The 27,239-nt window shown below is 41.6% G+C and overlaps 1 protein-coding gene across 2 annotated transcripts in view; it reads right to left on the bottom strand.

The window, feature by feature from the left end:
- Positions 1 to 27,239, bottom strand: part of CDH4 (cadherin 4) — a 422,865-nt gene that overhangs the window by 136,149 nt on the left and 259,477 nt on the right. For both annotated transcript variants that reach the window (XM_066199202.1, XM_066199203.1), the window contains exon 4: positions 15,509 to 15,685. In XM_066199202.1, coding sequence (XP_066055299.1) covers positions 15,509 to 15,685 — 177 coding nt within the window. The remainder of the gene's footprint in view (positions 1 to 15,508; positions 15,686 to 27,239) is intronic.

The following is a 27,239-nucleotide window of genomic DNA, read 5'->3' as shown; positions in this document are numbered from 1 at the left end:
AGAAATATCTATCAGCTCAAGTTACCACCAGCAACATCTTAACAACTCCAGAGCAAATGCAAAAAACATAAGGTGGAGGGATTACTTGGGGGATTTGGGAGAGTCTGCTCAGTTCTCAAATACACCCTGGATTTCCTTTCTGACTTTTGCAGAGTCATTTAGGCTCCCCTGGCATCACCAGCATTTGTGCCTGCAATTCAGTTGTGAACTAAAGCCTGAGAGGATGTACTGTTAAATATCTGAGGAGTAAATCCAGGTAGCTAAAGCTGTAGATTCAGCCACAATTCCATTTGTAAGTGAGAACTGGAGCCAGAGGAGGAGGGGCTGGATCTTAATCCTGTCGGGTAATTTACTGCTTAATTTCTATCAGTTTCTTGTTTTAGATTTTACCAGGTGTCAGATATAATTGGTTTTGTGTACTTGAATATGCTCTGCACAGTTTACTATCCGAGTGCAGTTAAGATCAGCTTGGATTTATACAACATTTCCACGTATCCAGCTAAAGCAGATAACTCAGCAGGACAGCGAGCCAACCTATCCATTACAAAATAAATAAATCAGTTCTAAGTTCAGACTTCAAAAGTGAAATGGTAGATGCTCCATGAAAATCTCTGTAGGCTGAGGTTTCCACAGAGCAGGAGCTGAGCAGCTCCATGGCTGCATCCTTGGGCAACACATCATGGTCCTTGCCCAGCACAGATTAATGAACAGCAGGAATGGAAATGCTAATAATTAAGAAAAGGTTAAAATGTTCACACTGTGTGAGAATGATGCATAAAAGGATACAACTGCTAAAAATCACTACAGAGATGAGGGATTTTTTTAATGTTTTTCAGGAACTAAATTCCAACTGGGAATATATTAAGAACAAGAAGAAAGAAATTCTCATGGTAGAAAAAAAAGAAATAAATGCAAAACAGATAGTGAAAACCAGTCAGCTCTGTGGAATAGAGGCACTATCCACACTACAAACTAAGGCTCCATTCTGAACCAAAAGCCATCTGGAAAACAAGACAAATCCAGACAAGACAAATCCCAAAATTACTATAAAAATCAGACATTTTTTCATGTGAACATTTTGTGTTCAAAGCAGCATTCGTCCCTTAAAACTCTACTAATGCAGCTGTAATTCAGAATAAGAAACTGATCCAAATTTTCCAGGCAGGTGTTCAGTCTCACTAATTATTCCAGTGAATCTTCAGGCAGAGCCTGTGCCACCCTGTGCCTCCCAGAGATTCCTCCCATGAGATCTGTGGACCAGTCCCATCCTCTCTGGGCACACCAGATGTATGATTTACACACACCATTAGTTCAAATCTATCACATATATAAAAATGTACACATACATTGGTAGGGGTGGGATTTGTTTTATCTTTAGAATTAAGTACACACCAACACACTAAGGGAGACCACTGCCTGTGAACTGTACCAGACCTCCCATCTCCACATAACGTCATCCTCCAAAACTTGGCAGTTACATCCTGCTATCCATGAACTGCTTTTAGCAACAAAATCTGAGGAAGCAACTTCTTATAACTAGTGGGAAAGTAGCACAAGGAAGAGCCATGGCCCCTCTTCAGATAGGGACATTGAGATTTCATCATGATCTTTTGCTGACTATTGCTTTCATATACTTGTCTGAGATTACAAGCTTAGACTAAGATTGGATTTTTGCACACAGAGTCAATTTCCACTTGCATAACAATTATTATTTGAAAACCACTAGCCCTGAACATAGAAAATGGCATATAAAGATTTTTCCTTAAAGATAATGCAAGCATTGTACCAGATAAAACCTGAAAGGAGAACAAGGCCTGTAAAACATGGGTTATTCCCACCTGCCCAAGAGATCCTGTCAGCAACTGGTTTCCTAATCACCACAGATTCATTTTCCACTTGCTTGCTGCAATTATGCTATTGAAACCTGCAGGTCTGGGGTTTTTTTTCCCCTTCCCTTACTCTAAACATTTTTAATGTCTATTGCAGAAGGCCAATATGATATAAAAACCCCAACATTTCACTACTCATGCACTCTTATTCATAATATCACATCAAATTGCTGAAGTAGTACCATATGGCGCTTGAGCACCAAGCCAGAACAAGTTGTTCAGCTTGTCATAATCTCAAAAGCTGCATAAAACTTAAATAATTTCTCTATGAAGTGGAAGATCTTTGGGTTTAATATAACTCATCAGAAATGGATTCTGAATTTTCCTCCTATTATTTCCCAAGTTTTCTCTGATTCACGTTCCATTTTCCAGTGCAAGCTATCAGTATAAGTGGCTACAGCTATGGGGCTGAAAGGCTTTAAAAGCATCCTGTCCATCCTTTCTCCTTGATCATTCATCACTGAATGGATAAATAGCTTTCCCAATCAGACAGACATATAATTATAAATAAAAAAGCTCAATCAGAAAAACTGAATGGAAAAGATTAATGAAATCTCCCACGCTTTGATTCAGCCCTTAAAGAAGCACCCTTGGTTGTGAAATGTCCACACTTCCACCCACGCTGTCCTGCAGGAAAACAGCAGCCTTTCAAGAAAACTGGAGTGGTGACATTTAACTGGTACTTAAATCCGTGGAGAGACAAAGGTGGGAATGCTCCAGGTTTCACCACAGATTGCTCTGTGTTTACATTCTCAATTTCTGGAGACACCACAAGTCTAGGTGTTTGTGGATTTTTTAAATTCTTTTTAAAAAAATATTTCCAACCGAGAAGAAAGGTTTGGAACTGATGGTACAAGAACTAGAGACAGCCAAGACTTCAGCCAGTCTCTCAGTTTCCAGGGATTATGATTGACTCCTGATCCTGAATGGCTGAGCAGCAACGCAGGGACCACCTGGGACAGAGAAAACGTGTGGAAAGATCTCCCTGGGAATGCCCTACAGCAAAAATGAAAATGTGAAAGCAAGACCCTAAAAGGTGGAACAGGAGACAAGAACTGGAAATGTGAAGACACAAAGAAGAGAGGTATATAGGCCGCAGTATTGCTCTAGAGGGGAGGGCATTATGGAACTCCTCCAATGGAAGGCCTGTTTTAGCACCTGCCTAATCAATTGAAGAATAAAATGAGAGCACCAAATCAAGTAGAATTTCCTAACCCTTCCTAGCATGTATGTTCCAGCCTTGCTCCCATATGGGATTAGGATAGGCAGGAACTGCAGCCTGGCACACAGGCAGTACGGGGACAGCTATGACACAGCCTTTTGCTTAAAAATAAGAGAAAATGGGGACATGTCTTCTGGAGATATGGATTGGGAGTTTCCAGAAAAACATTTCTGTAATGGTTACATATGTGATTGTTCTTTTTTTTCCTTAGCTGTATGGAGGAAAAAAGTGACTTGTCACCAGCCCAAAGGGAAAAGCACTTGGCTGCATGGAGGAAGACAGGATGTCTTGCATCTGTGGCTTCACAGAAGGAAAGGAACAGCTCTTCAAAAAAAGGCAAGAAGCAAAGAGAATACCTAAGATAAATAAACGAATCAGTCCCAGTTCTCTGGTGAAGAGATGATGTCACAGTTCCCAAACCCTCCACACTGCACAGGCAGTATCAGCTCAGAAGGGGCAGCAGCAGCCCAGTGTCCCCACCATGGTGGCCCAGGGCATGTGGCAGGATATGCTAAGGGACCCAGATGTCCTTCAGACCTTGAGGGAATCTAATTCTTTGCTGTTCCTGATCATCCTCTGCACAATGCCTGAGGTGGAGCTTCTCCAAGAATTAATAGTATTTTGGGTACAAAAAGGCTAAACCCAAGGGAACAGACTAAAATATTAAATATACACTGCTCTGACGTGACTTGGTGAAGGTCTTTGATCAGCAGAGCCCCAGAGAATATCCCAAGCAATGCATAGGAATAGAGAGCCTTGCTTGGGGACTGACTGGCACCAAGAGCTCAGGCAACACAACGTTTTGGGTTACTTCAGATGTTCTATTGAAAGCACCACACCCCAGAGAAGAAAAAAAGAGGAAACGCAAAAGCTGTGGTGCGGAATTAGCATCTCCTTTCCAATGACACCACCTTTTTGCTAACAGTTTCTGGAAGAAGGACTTTGATGGAGCCAAGGCAGGCAGGACTTCAGAGCAGGAGGATGAGAGAGAAGGTGACCTGTGAGCGACCTGGGCCAGAAAACTCTTCCCCATCAGCATTAACTCCCCAAATGCTGAAGCAGAGTTGCAAAGGGAACCTCAGGTTTTCCTTAGCTTAGGATCACACCATTTTCAGCATGTACTCCCTTCTTTCAACAGCATCCACACTCAGTGCTCAGTACTTATGAATACCCTCTCTCAATCCAATTAACACCCCATTACGCCGCCAGCCCGCGGTGACTTTATCCTCAGACCACTCTATGGCAGCTTTTAACTCCATAATACCCCGGCATTATTTCCATATTAGACTACAAGGGTTTGATCCAAAGCTCATGGAGGTTAATGAGGGCTCATTAAACTTTGAATTGAGCCCTAACTGCTCAGCAAACACGGAGTGAAGTGAAACAGTACGTGTCAGATGAGATGACAGAGGGTGTAGTAAACTTTAAGGCGAAATATTGAATGCTGATGGTGACAAAGGCAGGGAATGTGTGAGAAAGCAGCCGTGGGAGAGAATTATGATTGTGTTACACTCGATATCGAGCAGGACAGATTTGTGCCTATATAAATAGATATGCCTGGTCTGACTCTGATGGGATTTTTGTCATCATATGGTAAGACAGAGCATAATATTGACACTATGGCTTTCCTTCAGATTTTAGTTTTGAATTTCAGCTGGAGAGTATGATACTAAAGACTTGAAATCAGTATGACTCCTTCCCTAATTACTGATTAATCAAGAGCTAAGGTTGCCTACATAAAGATTCATGGGGAGAAGGAGGAAGTCTCATTAAGAACAAGAGGTTAAAAAAAAAAAGGAAGGGAGGGGGACATTTAACAACTGAATGGATACAGAAGGAAGAGAAAAAGAGCTGATTTCCTAATAGCATGTTATACTTGAATGTTAAATTTTGTGTTCTTGTCTAATTAAAAAATTAAAAGAAAATGTTTTGATGCTTGCAGATGCCATGGGTTATGGTTCAAAAGGAAGTACAGAAAGTTGTTGGGTTGTTTCTTTCCAGTGACTTCAGAAATACATATATGTTGTGTCATTCTGTCCCTTAGGTGCTCAAAAGACACAGCAGCTGTTTCATAAATTCTGAATTGCCTTTTCCTTTAGCATACAAAAACCTGTGCCATAAACATAACACTGTCTGAAAAATATTCGGTAAACCCAGACAGTTGCTGGAAATGCTTCCTCCGATATTTAAATTCCTCTCCTAACAGGAGTTTCCCTGCAAAAACAGATGCTAACGAATAGTGCTTTTGCCATTGAGCTGAATGGGAACACTTTGGTGCAGCATTTTCCTTTTTTCCATGGAGACATCACAGGGTGCATTTCCCATGACTGAAAGAAAACTGCCACCTTGCTTCTCAATTCTTTGCTTTCAAATAATAAATAACTGCTATAATCTTCCGTAACAGATTTATGCTCTGATGATGTCTGATTCTTTTACTGTAATTTCTTTTTGTTAGAGGCAGTTGAATGCCACTTACTGGTAAGTAAATTGTGTCATCACTTCACTGCAAACCACACCACTGAAAATGTAAGCTGGCCAAACATTTATTTGTGTTTTCCAACTCACACAAATCCCTTCCAAGGGCTTGGATTAACTAGCAACGCTTTTTAGTGCAGATCCTTAATCTTAGTTTCCTTCCTCTCTCTACTAATGTGCTCCTTTCCAGTGATGTTACTTCAGAAATAACTCCAAACAGCTCACAGTGTGGTCAGAAACTCTGCCTTTTAGCTGCCATGCCTTTTCACAGTGACTTGGAAATACGGAAAATTGGCCATTCCCTCTGAATTTTTCATAGTCCTGCACTAATGGGGGCACTGCAGATCTGCCTTTTCCACAGAGGAGTTTAACTAGCAGAAGGGCACATGCACTGCAAATTCCCCTAAAGGACCAAACCACGGGCTCCACGTCCAATCTTTTCACAACACAATGCATGCCTTTCATTTCTTAGACAGAAACAAGCCCACACAGCTTTTCATCTTCCTTAAACTGTCCCTCTTTCAACAACAAGAAAATTAGGTTCTTTGCCTAAATAAATGTTACAACTCACAAAGCCTCGGAGCACAAATCAAACAAACAAGTCAACTGCAAAACAGCCCAAAAGGGCTACAAACCCTAGTGCAGATGCAAACCCCTTGTCAGGTCATGATGTTTTGATTAAAATGAGCAGAGATCACTTGTGGAAGGAGGAGTCAGGACGGCTAATGTCCTGGCAATGCCACCAGCACTACGGCATTTAGGGGCCTGTTAATATTCCCATGAGAAACTTTCAGGCTCAGGACTTTACAACTTGAGTCACAGAGGATTAGTCCTGGTTTCCAAAACCTGATTCCTAAAGGGGAATTCCTCAGGTAAAACGTTCCAAGGGGAGAGGAGGGCCAGGTGGTTTGTTGTGACAAGGATGAGTACATGGCAGGTTCAGCAGCTGCAGGGGCTCTTAGGGGATGTGTGAGTTCGTTCATGGAGGGAAAAGAATTCAGCTCTCTTTACCAGTACCAAAAAAATGCAACCAAGGTGTACTGGGTGGCTTTTCAAGGCAGGTTCTGGTGTCTATGAGGAAAAAAAGGACATATGCAAAGGCTGATGTGTGTGCACATCTGAAAGAATGCTCTCTGTACACTGCCAGTCCACTCAGACAAGTGTAATTAAAATTGGGAATCTAATAAAAACTATAAACATGGCAAAAGAGGTTAGTACTGCACAATGCTGGATACATTAATCCAGTAAGGCATTATTCATGTCCTTAGTTTCCAGTCAACAAATAAATTCTGAAGAGCCACCCAGAGTTACTTAAAGGCTCAAATTTAGGCACATTCTTAGAATCTCTGCTGAACAAGGGCCAAAATGTTCAGTACCACCATCTGCAGATATCCAAATTGCCTTGGGCAAAATGTTTCCCTTAATATAATCCAAGGTTTTGTTTGTTTGCTTTTTAAGTTGTTTAACTGTTCGGATAGGAGGAAAATGTCCTTTAAATTAAGGAAATTAGCAACAAATATGAATGTTATTATAAATATGGTAATTATTAAAATATGGTAAGAATTATGGGAAAGGACAAACTGCAAAGAAATAGGGCCTTTAATGAAACTGGTAAACTACTGCATATCTACTCTTTGCTGTCCCATCATGTAGCCGTGGTTTAAATCTTTCATCAGCCTGCATTAGAGACAGCTAAGAAAGGATTTGGATGGTGACACCTTTATCACTGAAAACCTCAGCTGTTATTAAAAAAAAAAAAACAAACCCACCAAAAACAATTAACCACAGCAGTGAGAGCTTAAAATTAGCCCAGGAGTAAATTCTCTAAAATCTTAAAAGCTGACATCTGAAATTCCAGGGTGCTGTATTTAGTTCTCCATTGGTGCAGACTATCAAGAACATATGCAATAGTAAGGAAATAAAAACTGTAGATTTTCTTCCCCCCTATCTCATCCAGCCTGCAACAGTGAATTTCAGCAACAGCCTAGCTGTCAAGGTTATATCTGCACCATCATTCTGCAAATCCAAACTCACACCCACAGAGCACCGCTCTGTCTTTGGGACTCCATTTCAGCCCATCAAGGAAGCCAAGTCCCACAGCCACCTAATGTGGGTGATGAGTGTTAAAGAATGAACTCCTGCAGCAAAGAGGCAGATTGCGAGTTCTTTGTCTGTTCTGTCTCAGCTTTTCTCATTATTACTGTTTTTACTTTGGCAAAGGCAGGAGCAAAACCAAAGCTCTTTTCTAAGCAAATTAACCCACTGTTTTTGTGTACACTGTCTTTACAGATTTTCAATAGCTTTCCTGAGCTGTGTGCATTAGCTCTGACTATGCCTTCCTGCCTTTGCCTGTACACGTAATGACAGCCAGCCCGAGTGGCTATTACAGTTATCTCACTTTCTGGAGAGGATGGGAGGTAATGATATGTTGCAATATGTGCAATGGGGTATTATAGCTAAATACTCTTTGGAGTGACTGATGAACTCTTTTTCAGTATGCCTGTGATGACAATTGGAGGGGTAGTTATCCTTCTGTGCTTCCTGAATCTCTCGCTCCTGATGAGAAACTGGAGCTAAAAGGTGTGGGCTGGATGGGGGTGGTGGTGGAGGAATTGGTGGAGAGCCAGCAGAGAGTGGAGAAGCACCTTTGCATGGCTAAGAAAACAGACCTGTGTGTAGCAGACCCGATGCACAGGTGTAGCGCTGGACTCAGACATAGAATAATGTGAATAGAAGACATAGAACAATATGAATAATCAGCAGAAGATTCTGACCACTCCATTAAAATCTGAGTCCATGATGAGATTTTTCAAATAACCCAAGGACAGGTCCCGATGCTGATAACTGGAGAGTGCTGCCCATGGCCATGGCAACAGCTCTGTGGTCTCAAACAAAGCCACTCAGCTTCCCTGCCTCTTCTTATCTGTGGGAGAAGGACCGTCCTCAGTAATGCAAGCAGCCTGAAAAAGTCAGATCCCGCATGGAAAAATACCTAAGCAAAGGCTGTATGGATCACAGCTGGACTCGAGGATCTTAAAAGTCCTTCCCAACCTAAACAATTCTATCATTCCGTGTCTCTCACTTACGATTTGTATTTAACCAGTAGTCATTGGCAGTAGGGTCACAAATCCCTGCTAGTGTATCCCACCCCACTGCCTCCGAGGATGCTGAGTGACTGCCAAAGAGTTTGAAACATCAACCACAAGGTCAGACCATAGGTCTGTTATCCCTGTCTCCTCCCAGTCCAACCAGCTGTACCCCAAATTAACGACTTGAAGTTAATCATAAATATTATCAGTGATTTTTGAGACTTCTGAAATGTCATGCTGATACTTCCCAATCAGTGGGAGCAGTCTCACTGCTTCCAGTGGCTTCTGAGAATCTCAGTTTTTATGTTGTGGGAGAAATTAAAAATGGTTCCATTTCCTTCATGCAACTGGGATGCTACATTCATAGGAGATTTATCACTTCCAGACCAAGTGGCATTTTATGATTTAGTGGGTTTTTTATGATTTAGTGGGGCATTTTTCCACTCACGTTACTATTCCCAAAGCATCCTGGAAAATGGCAAAAACTCAAGGGCAGCTTTTTTAGCTGAACTGGGCAATAGGAGTCCTTGATATCTGTCTACAAAGTGTCAATCACCTTTAAATCCCAACCTCACTTACGACAGTTCTCCTTGAGTAAGTGACAAGGCCAGTCTGGCAAAATGAAATTCTTCAGTAATACATTGACAAACTCAGAACCACAGAGCACCAAATTCCCCCTCAGTCTGGATTTGAATGCATAAATAAATAAGGATCTTGCATTTATTTCTGCTAGAAGATTGTAGTATTCCTTTCTGCAATTATGGAAAAATGCAGAGCACAGGCAAGATTTTAGTGTCTGAGTTTTTGCTGCAAGACTTATGTCAGTAGAAAGGCGTTTGTGCTCTTGGGAATCAAAGTGAGATTCACCCATTTGTGGCAGGTGTTTTAAGCACTCAGCCTAACAATCTACCCACGCATGGCACTACAGCAATTCAACGACTAAATTAAATCTCTGAATATTAAATTAATGATGGAAATCTAAAATATTAATATATTCTAATTGAATATTCTCCGATAAATTATCTAGGCATTCTCAGCAATTTGATTTTACTTTCATTTCTTAAGGAACTTTCAGCTGCATAAATACAGCTATTAAAGCAATTCAAAAAGGGAACATTTTCTGCTCAGACAAGAGAACTCTAAACACAAAGAATCTAAAAATTTCTTTCATATGATTGATTAAATCATAGAGCCCAAGACAGCTGAATCATTAAATGACTGCTTTCCTTCAGTCCCTCTGGCTTTAGCAAGGACAATATAAATTCCCTATGGGTCTGAATACAAGGAAATACAATATGTATAATTACAGTATAGGCTTGAATGCTGTTGTAAGAGAATTTTAAATGGAGCATTTATGCTGTAGCTGCACTTTTCAATCCATAATTCTGGATGTGAGCATGCATGGAAAGCCCATAAAGCACTGGGCATCTGCTTCCTTCGACCCAGATTCCCAAACGACACACACTGGGGTAGCCCCCACCAGCTCTGGCAGACACGCGTGATTTCCATCAGGATCTGCCCTTCTCTTTTGGTGAATGCTGGAAACTGAGAATGGCATCATCAGGCAGAATGCAAACAAAGGGATACCCTTTGAGCAATACATATAGCATGGAATATGTTTAGGAACTTGGTTCGGGCTGTAGATTTTAAAGGAATTTCAAATGGACACATCAAGAAAGTAGCACTGTGTCATATTTCACTTTCTCCATTCATTCTGTGAGTCATATGCGAATCCTGCTTTGGTAACTCACGCACAGAGGAGAGATCAATACCAGAGCCAAGACCATGGCAAAATGAACATGTAGTGAACCATTTTCCTTCTCATCTTTCCCTCTTTGGTATCAGGTTAGTTTGTGGTGTGAAATTGCAGTTGAGCCAAGAGCTATCTCAATCTACATCCTTGAACCAGCTTTCAAAGAAAGGCTGTGACTCTCCCGGGCACCACAACCTGCACAACATCCCATTTCCTCTCCACCCTCTGAGCTTGCTTCTTCTTATCTTGGTCTGAGTGTTACAATAAAGACCAAATCCCCTCATTTCTGAGTTTCAGCTGATGATGCTCCCAGGGCATCACAAAGTGAGGCGCACTGAGAGCCAGAACTAGCCATTTTTTTTCTCTGAGTGTTTGTGTGGCTGGTAAGGCAAAAGAAACACCTGTTCCTGTGGAGAACAAGAAAGATCTAGGTCTATTTGTAATCAAGGCTGTCTGCATCTCTCTCAGGAAAAGTAAGGTCTGATGTCCTTTGGGAAGCATTTGCAAGGCCTTTTCTCAACAAACCTTCTCTCACCACAGACAGATGCCATCTGTCTTGCAGCTGGGAGCTAATGGATTCTGCACTGCCAATTTCACAGCAGTGAGCAACGCTGTGATAGAGGAGGCAAGAGGGATTTCCTACAATAAAACTATTTAAAACATTGCAAAGGCACAGGCTGAAACAGCCACAAGGAGCAAAGGAGATGGCAGCATTGAGGGCTGATGGTCCAAGCTGGCAGGGATTTCACAGCTCAGTGTGCTTCGTGTGTCTCCAGCACTAGGATTTCAGACTTTGGGAGAGTTGTCTCACCCATTTCCTGTGCCAGGGTGGGCTGTGGCTCACAAACAGGCTGTTGAGCTGGAGAGTCTGCTATCAACTTTTCTCATATTAAATATTCAGTGTCACAGGATAGCTTAAGATGTGCTAAACCCACTCATGAGTCCACCACAGGGTTTTGCAGTGTGTCAAGAGGAGCTCTCTGTTCCCTCAATGTGCTCCGTGCTGCCGGGAACCCGACCCGACAATGACATCTCTGCTAAGCAACAACACAAGAGTCTTCAGGTATATTGTATTCTGCCAACTTTCCAAGCCACTTCAGGACTTTCTGATTAAATTTACATAAAATGCATCCTTCCCTCTTACTCTCTGTTACACGCATCAGGTTATTTCTGGTATTCTTGTGGCTGAGATCACCAGCACTCGGCTATGGGATCCCATGCTGTGCCTGTAGCATGCAATCAAGGCAGTTTGTGAGAGCACCAAGATCCTGTCTTGGTCATCCTCAGGGGATTTTCATGCTGGTGTAATGAGAATGAACAAGTTGTTTATCATAAGAGTTCTAACAGGAAAATAATACATTTTTTCAATTCCATGTTAAATAAAGGCAAGCTGGAAAAATTCGGGTCTGTGAAGTGCAAGATGGGATAAGAGCTCTACAAAGGTCCTGGAGATGAACTGAAAGTTTGGAGCCCTCACCAAGGAGAACACACTTGCAGTGGTTGATACAGGAGCCCATTATTTAAGCGTGTGAAAGATGACCAAAGGCCAATTCTGCACAAGACTTGGTTTTTTAAATGAATTATTTTCACGTAGCCCATTGAGATGGACAAAGACCTGCCTTAAAAACTGAGTCAAGATTCCCTATTAGAAGCAGCTGGAGACTGGATTGTGGATCTAAAACTGAGATTCTTTTTGAAGTTCAAAGGAGGATGAAATACAAGATGAGCTAATAGATAATTAGATAATAGATAATTAAGAATTAGCTACGCGTGTAACTAAAAAGGATGAGTCAGTGAGAAAATAGAGCTCAGCAAGGGTGCAACTATTTAATATATTATCTTAGCTGATCAGTGTGCCTTCATGAGTCATTTGCTTGGAGAAGGAGGGGATTTCATATTGTTTTTGTATTTTTAACAGGCATTTTTATGGACTTCAGTTATAATAATGAGAGTACCTGACAATTAGTAATGAAATTAGCCTCACTACAGTGAAATATTTCACAGCATGTACAATATTATTCCTAGTACAAAGGTGGAAGTGAAGCAGAAGGAAATTAAACCCAAGATTTTCATAAATATTTCCAAAATAAATAAGCATATATCAATAAATTTTGATAACTGTTTTCTCGGCTCAAAGACAAGAACGGAATTTACAAAACACTTTTTTTTTATACTGACAAATTATTTTTAGCTTATAAATGTCAGATGTTCATTTAAACTCTTCCAAGAGTAAGTAAATCTTTTCAGCAGCCAAAACTAATTAGGAATTCCTATTATTATTTTTTCAGCCATTATTTTTCTGAAACACATTCCCTAGTTAGTGTGGTTGATGTATATGAACAGATACGGATGTTCCTCTGAAAGAAAAAACCCCTGTAATTAACAGAAGGGTTTTTTTTGGCAGGGATAATGTTCCTTTTTTCTTTTTTTTCTCTGAAAACTTTTTCATTTAACGTATTTTATCAGAATGAAATGGTTTAATGAGCAGAGAATTATAGTTGTTCCCAGCTGAACCAGATAGGGCTGCCTTTCGAGGTATGTGGCTCCCATCAAGCTGCATTCACCTTTGCTATGATTTAAACTTCATTCAGGCACAGCCTTGCTAAAAATACTGACAAGTAACTAATCAACTTCCATAAAATGGAATTTTTACCTTCACAATAGGAAGCAGGAGTAGGAGGGAACCTGAAAGATTTGCCTATGCATTTCAAATTAGTCTGACCTATAAAAACGCAAACAGCAAGTGGTTCTGTGGAAATGTAATTCTGGTAGGGCTTTTTGGTTTTTTAGTGACGGGATTTTTCATGCCATCCCTTCTTCTCCTTGGAGGAAGCCAGAACCAAAGACAGCACTACGGAGGGACTGGTTTCCATTAGTCATATCTACAAAATGCAAGCTCAGGCAGGTCCTCCTGAACCAAAACAAGTTCAGTGTCCAAGAACCAGCGGTAGGTTTGAATGTTTTCTATAAAATAGCAGAGAAAATGGTGACAGACCTGCTTCTGTACAAATGAGATCTGAGCTGCAACTTCACATGTGCACTTCTGGTTCCAGTTTGTGAGCAGATGGACACAAAAATATTCAGCGCCCAGTGAGCAAAAGCATGGGAAATCAGATCAAAATTGTTACCTAGATCTAGGAGACAGCAAAATGCTCCAGGGCAATCTGAAGATTATGTGGATGGAAATAATAAGATAGTGCTGGTCTTTGAAGATGTTGATTTGTCCTGTTCTGGGTAATTAAAGAGCAAAGTCTAACGGAGGGAGCTGTAACTCCTGATAGGAATCACCCAAGCTTCACATTCAGGCGTTGGCAAAAGGGCCAGATGCTGCAGAGGAGCAGGAACTCAGCCCAAGCCTGAAACATCAGGGGTCTCATGCTTAATCAAGCTGCACTCTTTGTATGATCTTCCCTGTCATTATGATGCTTTCTGTATGACAGGTGAAGAGGAAAACAGCCCTTTGTAAGCCAGTTTTGTTTTTTTTTTATTTCCCACCCCATTTTTACTTCGTTTTCAGTGTTTCCTCTAGTATCTGTATTCCAAAACTGCAATGGAATATATTGCTGAAAATCTGGGAGTTCAGTTATTTCCATAAGCCAGGTTATCTTTCCAAGGTTACTGGTAGTCTAAGTGATGAATATAAATTCTTCTGTACCTATATAAAATTTATTATTTGTCATTTCCATTGATATTAGAATTTTGCATAGTTGAGTCCTTCTGTTTCATCTCCAGACTGTAGGGTAAAAAGTGCCACAGAGATTTCAGTCCCTATAAATCAACAAATTTGCCATGGTAAGCTGGTGCCAAGTTGTCCTCTTCGTGTCTAGTCAGAACTCAAAAGAAATCGGTAGAGAATGGAAGAGAGCACAAGTTCATTTTGCAAGTACTACCCTTTATTTTTCACAGGAATTGAAGATTTTATCTAAATTATTAATTTGGAAAGGCATTTTTGACACATCAGGTTGTTCCCCTCTTCAGATATTTCTTCAGCTTAGTAGGGCAACACATTAATGCTCCACACCCTGCATTGCTGACCACACAAAGACTCCCTGGCTTCCCTCCCTAGTTTTCCAGGACAGACATAAGAATATTTGCTACCTGGTACTTTTTAGTCCTCATTGTACTTCCTAACTGAACAGAGAAATGGCACCAACAATCCAAGCTTATCCAATCCCTGAACTGGGAACATGTCCCTTCCTCCCAGACACAGAAACAGGTAATGATCCAACTCATGTCAATCCAGGCACTGCTTCAAAAGGACTAAATGAACTTCCTGAGAAGGGATGCCAATGACACACCACTGCTACTCAAAATAACTTCTGAAATTTTATAATTGTTGTCATTTTCTTCCAAGGGAAGAGATGCAAATGTTTGCCAAGGAGTTCTAGTTTGTTTTTTTTTTCCTTTTTACAGCTAATCATTCGACTGCTCCAAAAAACTGAAACCAGCACCCACAAGAGGAACAGCAACACGTATTTATATTTCACTAACACTTACCAACAGCAACAACAAATCAACCAAATGTCTCTGCAAAACACTCCTTTTCCCCTTCCTTTTCTTTTTTTCCTGTCAACCCGCAACCATCACAGAAAACCACATGGGTAAACTTGATCTCAGAGATTATCCCTGTGAAGAAAGAAAGTAGCAGCACAGGGGAGGCTGCGGGATCCATCTGCAGTGGAGGCAGGCAGCCAACCTCCCCCGGGCCGCCGCGCATCTGCACCGGGCTGGGCGCCGGAGGGAGGGCAGGACGCAGCACCCTCCTCGCTGGGTGCCACCGAGCCCAGCTCTTACACCTGCAGCTGCTTTCTGGATGAGAGCAAAGTGGGCAAAGCGCCATCCTGGCAGCACTGCCAGTGTCTGGGGAGGGACTGGCTGGAAGGAGACGATTAGGCTGCCGTCAGCTGGGGAGGGAAAGCGGGGCGAGGAGCTTTGGAGCAGCATGGAAAAGGCAACTGTTCCTGCAGGAGGGAGGAACTTTGTGCTTTTAGCCAATCTTCCCACACCTACTGCTTCACCATAGCCGTTATAAGATCACCACTTATGAGCAGTCCCATCACTATTTTGTGTTTTAACTCACCCGAACCAGCTGCTGTGGGAAGGGCCCTCTGGAGTTTTCTGGCACGTTGATGGGCGGGATGACCCAGTCGCGCTTCTGCCGCCGCAGCCCGTTGGCGCTCTGGTGCTGCCGCCATGGCAGCAGGGTGTCACTCTGCTGCTGCACCAGCTCTCCAGGCAGTGCCTTCCTCCCTTTGGGCTGTTTTGGAGGCAAGAAAACACACCCAGTTAGCTTCTTCCTCGCTTCTCAAGACCTGTTCCAACAGTGGCGTAAACGGCCACATGGAATAAAGACACAACATGCTTTACTGGCAGCTCTGCTGCCACCTCGTTTTCACAGAAACACAGAACCAGAGAATCAGCTGGGCTGGAAAAGACCTTGGAGGTCATCAAGTCCAATCCATGACCTAACACCACCTCATCAACTAAACCATTCACAAATATATGGAGCTGTCACTCCCAAGTCAAGACGCCTCCCAGAATGGATCGTCTTCATTGCACCAGTTGCGAGGAGATGCAGCAGAGCACTGGAGTAAAGAAGTTGCTGCCAATTTCCCTTAAGTACAATCTACCAGAACACAAAAAATGGGACAGGATTCCTTTACAGTCCATGGCATGGATCTAGCTTTATAGTCTGGTATTAAGGACAAGCAGGGCTACAAAAACCTACAGTCTGTGGCTCTGTAAAAGTATTCTGCCACACAAACCCAACCTCAGCCAGAGGGAGAGTCAGCCCCATGGCTGCAAAGGTGCATTAGTTCAGATTCTTAGCGCGTCACAACGAATGATCTTTATATGAGAGCTGGGTTTTGAACACAAATCCCAAAATACACACCCCTCACTGCCTGGGAAGTCTAATACATCTCAGGCACAGTAAATTTTCATTATTTGGAGGGACTTTGAGGCCTTCTCTGTGGTTTGTTTGTTTGTTTTGTTTTTTTTAAACTATGGATTCTCTGCATGGAATACTTTGGTGTTGGAAATGTGACTGTGCTATGACTAAAAAAGGAAATGGTGGGACCACAGTTTTGACTTAGAGAGACTGGCTCACTATTAGAAAATTTATGTCTTATACAATGATGAATCAAAGAAGTGTAGATTTGGGAAGGCTCTTCAGAGGTTATGCAATCCCAATACTTAAATACTCTGTGGTCTTCTAGGATTCCAGCAATTACTTCTGAAAGTCTGCAGAAAAGATAACTAGCAAGGGCTTTTGTTACCATATGGCGACCCACACTCCCACCAGAAAATGTTTAAACTTTCATAAATCACAAAGACTGCAAGTCACATTCTTTCCATTTGAGGTAAGATCTAGTGGGAATACTGTTCTCTGAATGTTACAATTCCAACTGTTTTTTTCAAAAAAACCCCAACAAAACAACTCACTCACCCCAAACCCAATGCCCCAATACACAAGAACAATGCAGGAAAAGCTATCAAAGCATTTTCTGAGGCTCCTACCGTTTTAAGGCACATTCACTTTTTGTCTTACTTGAAACATAAAAACTCAAACACCCTCCAAGCAGTTGTCTGTAGGCATTTATTTCAGTGGGAATCATTGCTTCAGGCCTTCTAGTTTCATGTAAATCCATCTATTAGCACATTTCAATTCCTGATTGGGAGGTAAAGAAACAGGCAGCCACCTCAAGACTCTACAGTGTATGAAAAGTAAACAGTATATGAAAGTTAAACTGAGATGTGGCTCCGGAGCTGTGTGGACCTTCTCCCGAAAGGCTGGAGATACTGAGAGCTGGGCACAGCAGCAAGGAGCCCATTCTCACAGCTTGGCCATGGCTCTGATCTCTGTTACCTGTGGAGGGCAGACATCCACTGGCTACAAGGATTGGAAGCATTTGTGCCAAAATGCAGCTATTTTTACTGCAAACCTTAAAAACAAGCCTGTTCCAGAGCTGAATTTTCACAGAACAAACAAATATGGTTTTTTCAGTCACAGGCACGTTGTGCAGGTCCTGTCTCACACTCATGATGTGGGTTGTGTTCTCCTAAGTGCTGTTTACACACCTCCAAGAAAATCACAGCACCATGTTCAATATTTGGATTTTGCTCTTAGAATGCTTACTGTAGTGTGCAATAAACAAAGCAAAAGAATCATGGCGTGGCAGTAGGAGACTTTCTTGGGATAGTCAGGATACTGGTAGGCACTGCTGACCTCCTCCTTCCCATGGGATGCTATGCTATACCCAAAAGAGGTTTCATTTAAAAAGGATTTTATTGCCAGAAAGGTATCTTTTCTGAACACTGCTGAAAACAATGTTATCCAAAGAGGACACCCAGAAATGCAGGACAACATGAAATAGGACTATGAGACAGGAGCCACAGAATAGTGGATATCCCCTATTTTTTTTTAATTGGCTTGTGATTCCCAAATGGGAATCCTTTGAGAGCAGGTATTTGGATCAGTTTATATAATTGGCAAGTGAGCATGGGGATAGATTATGAAAGGATGGTCAAATAATTTGTGCTCTGCTGAGTTTACACAGTGGAATGAGTCTGAACTAAAGACAGACTTGAGAATTAACACGAGTCCCAAAGCTCCGTGTATACTGAAATAATTAGTGTCAGCTCAGCAAGGCAATACCAGCCTTTTTAGTCTGTATGAAATATTTGCTGGCAGGTGACTAGACAGTGACTAGCTTGCTTGTCACTCTTGATGATGTTTTCCTTTATTAGAATAAATCATCAACATGACTCTGAATTTGATATGTAGAATTTCAAAAGCATCTTGCAACAACAATTTTTTTTCTTTTTTTAAACAACAGCTCTTTTTTATCTTCATTTGTTGACAATGCATTCTCATGACCTTAATTTCTCTGGTGTTGTTTAAATATGTTGTACATGTTTTCTGCTGTTTAAAAGCTGTGAGACAAATGCAGTAACAAAGTCTGGTGAGTATAAATGCCAGAACTATTCAGATCTCTGACTGAAACATCCCAGAACATATATGGAATAACAGCATCATCAAACTGTGAGCCCCAGAAAACTCTCTCGTGTTTTTGAGTTTGCAAGAATCCAAAGTTCAACTCAAAAGCAGAATGTGACACCAAATTCAATTAATTCTAAAATACAGCTTCCAATTCTGGTTTTGCTGAGTAACAGCTTTTACTGAGATGACAACTGCTTCTTCTCTCATGGCCACACTGGCCACATGCTTTATGGAATCTCAGAAACATTTTCAAAAGATAAAATATTCCTCTACCTTTTGGAGTGCCACCAGGACACAAACTGTCCACAGTCCTTCATAAAACCAAGTCAAGCACCTCTAGTGCTGCTGCTTTGGGATGATCTCCCTCCCACTGCTTTTGTGACCGTCATATATGGCATGAGGGTGATGGTGTGCAGCACCAGGGAAGGCAATCCATGAAACACGTGCCCAGGGGAAAGTGAAATCCACTCTTTATTCCAAAAATTACACGGTGACATTGATAACTCGTTACAACAGGATCAAACTCTAAACATGGAACATGTGAGCACCGTCTTTGGTAATACAAAGATAATTACAGGAGGTTATAAAATAGTCAGATAATTCAGTAATTATGCCTGTCTATCAATTTAGGACACTGATAAGATAGAAAAATACAGCTGAGCAAAAGCAGATGAAAACCTTCAAGATCAAGGGAAAAAGGTAATTACAAAGTATGGGATGAAGAAAAACAACAGGAGAAGAGCCCATGCTGGGATATAAACTTGTTAGGAGAGTTTGGATTCAGCAGGATCTAATACCTTAGTATTTGTATTGGGACAGAATCTTTCAGAGCTTGCTGATGAAGCTGAGCAGTCCTGTGCTGGTTGTTTTATTTAAAGCCCAAATTCTGCAAGTCTGGGATTGACACTTGGCTCTGAGCTATCCCATGTCTCTTCCAGCGGGCTTCTGGCCCATAACTGTGACACACATGGACAATGCCAGCTCTGGCAAATCATAACACAGCCCTTGCATCTTCTGCTGATAAATGCTTCTTTCTCTGGAATGTGCAACTCTAACATTTGTTGTGAGCAGTTGCAGGGCAGAGGAAGAGCCTCTTGGAGACCATCCTCCCTGTGTTTGACAAGGCAGAAGAGCTGAGGAGCAACTGCAGCTCACAGTGGCAGAATGTTCCCCTTGCCACTTTTTTTTGGTTTGGGGTTTTTTTTCCCTGGCCATTAGTTGAAATCAATTAAAACCATACAGAAGTCAATCAGAAACCTTTCACTGAGATGGCAGATCAAGTTTTCAGAAAGCAATGCGAGGTTGAAGGAGGTGTGCAGCCTCAATCACAATCTATAATCCCAATTTTTCACAATCAATAAAGACTGTGCAAAGAACTTTCTTCTCCTAGGCTGTTTCAAAGAAGGTGTAGGGGCACCTTGGAGTCCATGTCAGCAGCTTGGCCTCTCCCAGGAGTCACTTCCAGTCCCTTTTCAGTCTGGAATTGCCTTTAAGGATGGTGAACACAACCCGCTGCATTCGGAAGAGGCCACGCAGCTAAATCCCGAAGGGACTGTCAGAGCTCAAAACCCAACTGCTCCAGGACACCTTACTCCAAACTGCTGAGACTGCTTCAACTAACTCCATTTACACCACAATGTCAAGAGCTCAGGGACATTCCTTGTCTGCACCTGGCACCGGGAATAAAGGACAAGTTGGAGAAGCCATTTAGTGAGCCCATAATCTCCTGTCAGTGTTGGTCTGTGGCTCCTCAGCCTTTCATTTACTGGGAGACTCAGACTGAACCCAACCTCTACTCGTAAAAGAGGCCGAAAAATAATCCCCTGACGGAACAAGACATGTGGGGGCCCTCCAGCCCTACCTATCCTGCTGGTGACAAGGCGGCTCCGAGCCGCTGACTTTTCACTAGCCCAGAAATAAAACCAGTGAGTGTGAAGGAACACCAGCTTCCACCTTCCGCTACACTTAGCAGTAGCCAGCCTCGCCAGCTGGCTTGTCTCCCCTCCCAGCCAACCTGCCTTTGATATCCGTCAGCCTCTGGCTACGGAGACATCTGGAAGTTATTATCCAGCAGAGCGTATCACAAACCCATTTACATAATATAATATCATATTTTGTGTTCCTGCTTAGCTGAACATTTTGGATCGCTCTAATGTTTGGGTAAATAAGCCGCCATTCCCTGCATATAAATAACAAGGGAGTCTTAGGGTACACTTGTTGGAGGTTAATAATTTCATAGGGCTCAACCCGAAAAATGAAATGCTCCAGATTCTAAAACACATTATACTTGCACTTGCAATAAAATGTACCTGCAACTGGAGGAAAGGAAATAAGGCCTTTATTTCCCAGGTATCAAAATTATTTATGATTTACCCTGTTTTATTTATATGCCAGTCTTATTATTTTCGTAGGATCTTTAACACCTGACACTAGACATTTTTCAGAAAAGAATACTTGGGTTGCTTCGTTCCTCGTGTCACTTGTAGGGTTTAACTGAGGCAATGTGTTTTTAATATATTTTTGTCAATACAAGGGGATACAAAGCCACCTTTAGTCCATAGCTCAAACACATTTCCCTTCATCTCCTATATCAATGTACATTTTGAAAACTGGTACCATTTTCTACCAGGGAAAAAAAGAATCTATTTAAAAATATTTAATCTGAAGCATTTTTGCTTGTTTCCATGGTAGCTGCAGAAAGGACAGGAGAAAATGATATTTACCAAACAGAAAATAAGACAATGAAAATAGAGCTTAGTTCTTTAACAAAGGGAACATGAGAGTGATGCAAAATAAACATCTGCATGAATTCTGTTCTAAGGAAACAACATTTTGCTGACATCAGGGACAGCAGTGGAGGACGAATGAACCCTTTTTTCCCCAAATGCATCATTTCTCCAGTTTTTGATCTTTCAGTATAGAAAAATATTCCATTTTGTGTTCTCATACAGTAGAATGAAAGGGTTGCAGAACAAACAGCAAATTTATTTATTTTACGGTAATTGATTCCTTTTTTATTTAGGTCATTGCTGAATTCGCTGAAGTTGGAGACAGGAGAAAAAGTAGTTTTAAAAGGATCAGACTTTTTATTTTAGACTTTAATTTATTATAGTTGTGCTATGTGAAGCTATTATTTAGGAACTGCATAGGTAAGGAATCCATAATCTGTTTTTCTCTTTATCCACCCTCTAGAACTCTGCGATGACTGTCTGTATTAGCTTTATTTACTAATAGTTGTAAGCTGTGGCAAATTTAATCAAAGATAGCTTCATGTCTCATCCCATTACCATCACAGCATAAATTGCCATTCATGAATGATTTGTGTCAAAGAGCTCTGAAAACTATTGTTTTAGCAGCAAGATGTTCCAACATGCACAGCTCTTCAGCAGGGGCATTAAATTAATGTGTTTGCAGAGAAGCCACTAATTGACAATGAGATGGGATTTTGGCAGTACACTTCCACTTTAAAGATAATGAACAGTGTTCAAATACAGAGAAGAACCCCCTCTGCTCCTGAAACTATACTAATAATTTCTGGTACAAACAGGAATAGAGGGAACCAATCCTGACAGGATATTTCCAGTACCCAAGCAAGCTGTTTGATCATCACGACTTCCAAAAGCAAACAGTGGAATTGCAGCGTTTGTGACCTTTATCAAATCTGGCTATGTACAGTCAGGAATGTTATGTTTGGTTAGGAACTCATTAAACAAAATTACCTCTCCATTTATAGAAACCATACAAGTACAGTATAAAACATTTTAATTAAATCAGCTAGTTAAGCAAAAATTCATTACTTTGTGTTTTTATCAGCTAGCAGTGGGGCTGCATAGAGCAGTTCGCATTAGAGTCAATTAGTAAGAAAAATTGTCAGATTTGGCAAGTGCGTGAGCTTCCAGAACACATCAGCTGACAGAGAAGAAAAAGTTTGACTAAAAGCTAACCAAGTTACTGCCCTCAGAGGAGGAGAATCAGCCACGTAACACACACGAATGGATCAGCCATGCCAAAACTCCTCATTCCTGAGGAGTCAGTGTCAAAGCTCTACATGCCCCGTTCCTTGAGAGCTGAAAAATGAGGCATGCATGCAAATTTAAGGTTGTTAGGTATCTGGCTGGCTTTGCAGGCTTTTGAAAATTTTACCCGATTGAACTAGTAAAATGTGATCACCGTGACCGAGGAGTCAAAATGTTCCTCAGTGTTGCAGGGCTGCAAAGCAAGAAAAAAGCTGAGGAAGAGTAACAGGTAAAAGTGGGGAATTTTTAAATAGGGAGAACATGACACACTGGGTTGTGAGCCGGGTAGGAGAAGATCCTTTTATGCAAAAGGTGCAGCAGGGTCCTTTGTGGGTTACTGTAATTAAATGCTGAGTTAAGTCTGGACTCAAGAGAAAAGACATGCACCAGCTCTGGGCATAATGCATGTGGTTACCACAGAAGGCTCTTATTTAAAAAAACCCAAATACAAGTTGCTCTCTTTAATCAGAAAACCTCACAAGGTTGGTGAGGGCCCCATGGACACAGGCTGCAGCTAACGCCCCCGGGGCCAGAACGGGACTTTTAAGGAGCCTGCTGCCCAGGCTGGGGCAGCAGGTGTTGATTTCCCAGTATAATTCAATTGAAATCAGAAATCTCCCAAACTCACACACACACCTTCTGTTGAGTAAGTTATCACCAATCTAAGTTGAAATCCAGCCAGTCACCAGAGCACTTCAATAGGCTTTGCTTTTGTGCTGCAGAGTCAGGATGGGCGCGGGCAGCACGCTCACTTCATTACTGAGCAGACACAAAATGCCCACAGGATCTCTGGGGGATGGGAGTTTCAGCTGGGAAGGAGAGGCAGAGCTGTGCTCAGACTTATTCTGTGGTACCACATGGATGATTAGAGGCACCTCCTGGCCAGTGCACTCTCTCAGGGTTTCAAGTGATCTTCCTCTTCCATTCTCTGGAAGAATCATGTAACAAAGCAGGTATGTTAGAAATCCACCTGCCTTTGGTGGAATCTTTTATGGTTCCCACAGCTTTCCAGCATCTGTGATACTTTCCTTGCCATTGTCAGGCTTTGAATATTGCAAGAGCTGTCAATGGACAGAGGATGACATCACACCCAAAGCACAGCTCTGGATGTACTTTTCCTTCTCATTTCAAGGCTTGAACATCTTATCCCAACAAGAAAAGTTATGATGAGGTTGTTTCCTTGCAAAGCTCCCCACATCAACTTGACCTTTTCACACTCCCTTTGTAAGATCTAATCTCACAGTGCTTCTCAGGTAGGATTGTTTAAGAAACATCTAAATTACTGTTGTACTCTACCTTCTAGTGTTTACGAAGAGACACTTCTACCTTCAAGTTAATGTCATTCTCATAATTGGGAGAAGCCATACACAATGGCTTCAGAAGTACAAGTACTTCTCAAGAGCAGGGCTATTAAATCACAAAATACTCATACTTGTTACCTGAAGGTTGGGAATAAAGGTGGTAGATCTTGTCACATACTATACAGTGAAAACGTCTACTGCAGCTTGGAGTCACCTCACTCATCCCACACCTAATCTTGAGAAAAATGTATGAAATATCTGGGCTAGCAATCAGACTTCTTCCTCCCCAATAAAACTTCTAATAAATAACTGAAAACACGGTTCCAAAACACATCTCTTTCTAAAAGTCAGACTACTACAAGTGCTTTTCATCACAGAAAGAAGTAGGAGCAAGTCTACCCCTTAAAAGCCTTTGGAAAATTGTAATCTCATTTTATTTTTCTAAAGCCATGAGGTTCAAAAGATACATGAATTAAAATAATCATAATGAATTAAATGTAACAATACTCCTCCTCTTCGTAATGTTTGCAAGTAAAAAGATCACAAGAGATTTAAAAGATCACAGGCGCTGCTGCTACTTTAGCACAAAGCAAAGTAATTCAGTCTGGTACTTCTCCTCAGTGCTAGCGTAAGAATTTGCCCTTTCAAGTTATCCTTTGGTTATTTCAAGAGGCTCTTGAGAAAAGACTGTTCTTCTTTTTTTTCTCCAATTCCAGAGTGCACCTAAGAAATGCTCAAATTTGACCGTGAGGATGCATTCAATTTATCTCCATTTGCAAGATGAAATTCAGTTTAAATGCTTCGCTGGATGGGGACAGTGTTGGAGATCCCACGCCTTGCTGGGACTGGAGGCCCTCAGGCTACCCTGCCCTGCTGGACACCCATCCACTCCTCACTCCTCCAGAGTGGACATGCCAGAGGGTCACTACCTCATCCAACAATCCAGGACTGGCCTCCAGAGGCTGGGAGGAACCAAAACCCTCTTTCACACTGAGCTTGCACCAATCTATCTCAGCTTGCTGGGTTACAGGAAAGATCCTGGACACTCAGAGCCCCTAAAAGGAAGTTTATTTTAATAAACTTCTTAAATAACTTTAAGACGTGCCTGTATGAAGCAATTTTTGTCTGTACTCAAACTCATGTTTACAACCAGCCGTCATCAGATTATCACAGCAATGAAGGTATTTTTAAGATATCCAGTCCAACATATATTTTTTTTAAGTGGCAGTCAGACTTCAGCGGTTACCAACAAAGAACACGAAATGGGAGGTCAAAAGCTTTGATCTGGCAAGGGCAAGGAACACATCACAGCCAGGAGCACGCAGCAGTCCAAGGGGTTTGTTTTATCAGAAAAAACTTATTTCCGTGCAGGCAGTTCAATCCTTAGGACTTCTTTTTGTTTGAAGGAAGACGGATTTGGAGTGCATTTCACTTACAGATGGTCTTTTGAGCACGGCTTTCAGCCTGACCCTTGGTATGATGCTGACTGCTTAAGAACTAAAGGCAGCAAGTGCAGCGCTTGGAAACTTCCCATGGTGGGCTGATTTTCCAAGGCAATGAGCACCTGTGTGTCACATCTTATCCTGGCTTCAGCACGAGGCAATGGGATCCAGCACACCTGAAAATCAGGCCAGGGAAGTTCACGTGTTTTCACAAACGCCACTCTCTCCTCCTGCAACGATTACATGTGAGACGTTCAAATTCACTTAAGCACGAGGTCAGGCCAGTTCAGCAGATGCATCTTCATTAGACTGCACAATTATCATGAGCAGTCTCACTGGTAACAATTATATGATACTAATTTATTAGTCATCCTCTTTCTCATCTTTTCCACTGATCTGATTTGTTAAAACCCCAAACAATGTCTCACAAGTTATCGGAAGGAAACAGAAATCTCTGTGTGTACCCTCCCTGACAGATAAATCCAGGTCTTGCTTCACTGATGAGATACAGAAATAAAAATTATTCCAGCTGCTATTTTGCTGGATTTAGTTACTGCCTTGGATCCCTGCAGAGGTAGTGAAAGAGGACAGTGTCAGTGTAATGACCCAGTACTTAAAATATGCACCAGTATTGTCAGAAAAAGGCAGGATGACATCTAAAACCTCCTTTTCTCAGCCCGTCTCTAGGGATAAAACAATTTGATGGGGCAAACTCCCATCACTCTGATGCTGCAGATAACATCTCACCGCAGTGCAGGGAAAAGAAGGAAGAAAGAAGATGAATACATTTTTTCTTGTTTCCTCCAGGTGCACCCACTCAAGAGTGTCAGGGAGACCAGAGTCACTGGAAGCACAGATCCCACTTAAACTCTGATTTTCCTCCCTCAAGGGAGGGCTCCCCAGCCCTGTGCAGAGCATCCCGGCTGCACAATAACTCAGGTCATGAACAAGAGCAGTGCTGAATAAGCCTTTCCTTGCCCAGAGACCTTTGTGCTTGTGATCAGCAATAAAAGGCTGCACTTGGAATTTAAAACCTCAGCCAGGTAAAATACCACCGATGATTATTTAAAGGCTTTAAATAAAATAAAATTTAAAAAAACCAAAGAAACCCAACAAACCCTTTGTCTGTAGGAATCAGCTTTTCACACTCACACTGTATGGCTGTGGACTCATAGCTGGGTTATGAAAGCAGCCCAAAATAAGATGAGACATAATAAAACACAAGCTGGGCTCAAGCAAGAATTGATTTCTGACAGCAGTTCTCCATGTTTTAAACACTAGCTGCAGACCTCATATATTTCCAGATTTAATTGCACAATTCCCAGTGATTTAACATTACAAAAATTTACATATTTCCATGCTCAGAATTTGAAAAGCTTAAACAACGAGAAGCTTTGGTTGACATAAACACGATTAAAAAACCCCAGTATTTTTTTCTCCAAACTAAGTCACTGGCAGCAGATGACTGACGTCTTGTATGTGCTGAATACATCCTGTACCTCTAAGCTCTTTTGCTGTGCACTCCTTTCTATGCTGTATTTCTACAATCTGGATTTTAACTTGTGAGGGGAGAACTACAGAAAAATAGATAGCTAAATAAATACAGAAGACAATTTGCCAGATGTGCCTTAGACACATGAAAGGACTGAAAATTAAAGAAAACTATTATTACAAATGAGAAAGTCAGAACTTCAGATGGGATGAGCCAACACAGGGGGTGGAGGAAGTTGATTTTTCAAGGAATGATGAGGAGGAGCTGGGACTGATGGACACAGAGGGCGGGTGTGAGGTGTGAAGGACAAATGGCACAATATTTCTACTCATAATCGGGAAGATTTGAGTTTCTCTAAATAAAATACAGGACACTCTGAAGACTGCAGTCCTCAGCAATGTCACTGTTCACAAACATAATCTTCATTTTTACACTTTTGGTTGAATCAATATCCAATTTTTCAAAATAATAGCATGCACTCTTAGAAAAGAAGACATTACACTGCTAATTCCAGAAAAGTAAAGCCCAGCTTTACTTTGTTTTCTTCTGGAGCATTAT

The sequence above is a fragment of the Chamaea fasciata genome, unplaced genomic scaffold, assembly GCF_029207755.1.
Source record: "Chamaea fasciata isolate MVZ Bird 193981 ecotype frontalis unplaced genomic scaffold, bChaFas1.0.hap1 SCAF_17, whole genome shotgun sequence".
Classification (NCBI taxonomy): Eukaryota; Metazoa; Chordata; class Aves; order Passeriformes; family Sylviidae; genus Chamaea; species Chamaea fasciata.
The sequence above is the reverse complement of the archived record's forward strand: the minus strand, read 5'-3'. Positions and strand labels throughout refer to the sequence as shown.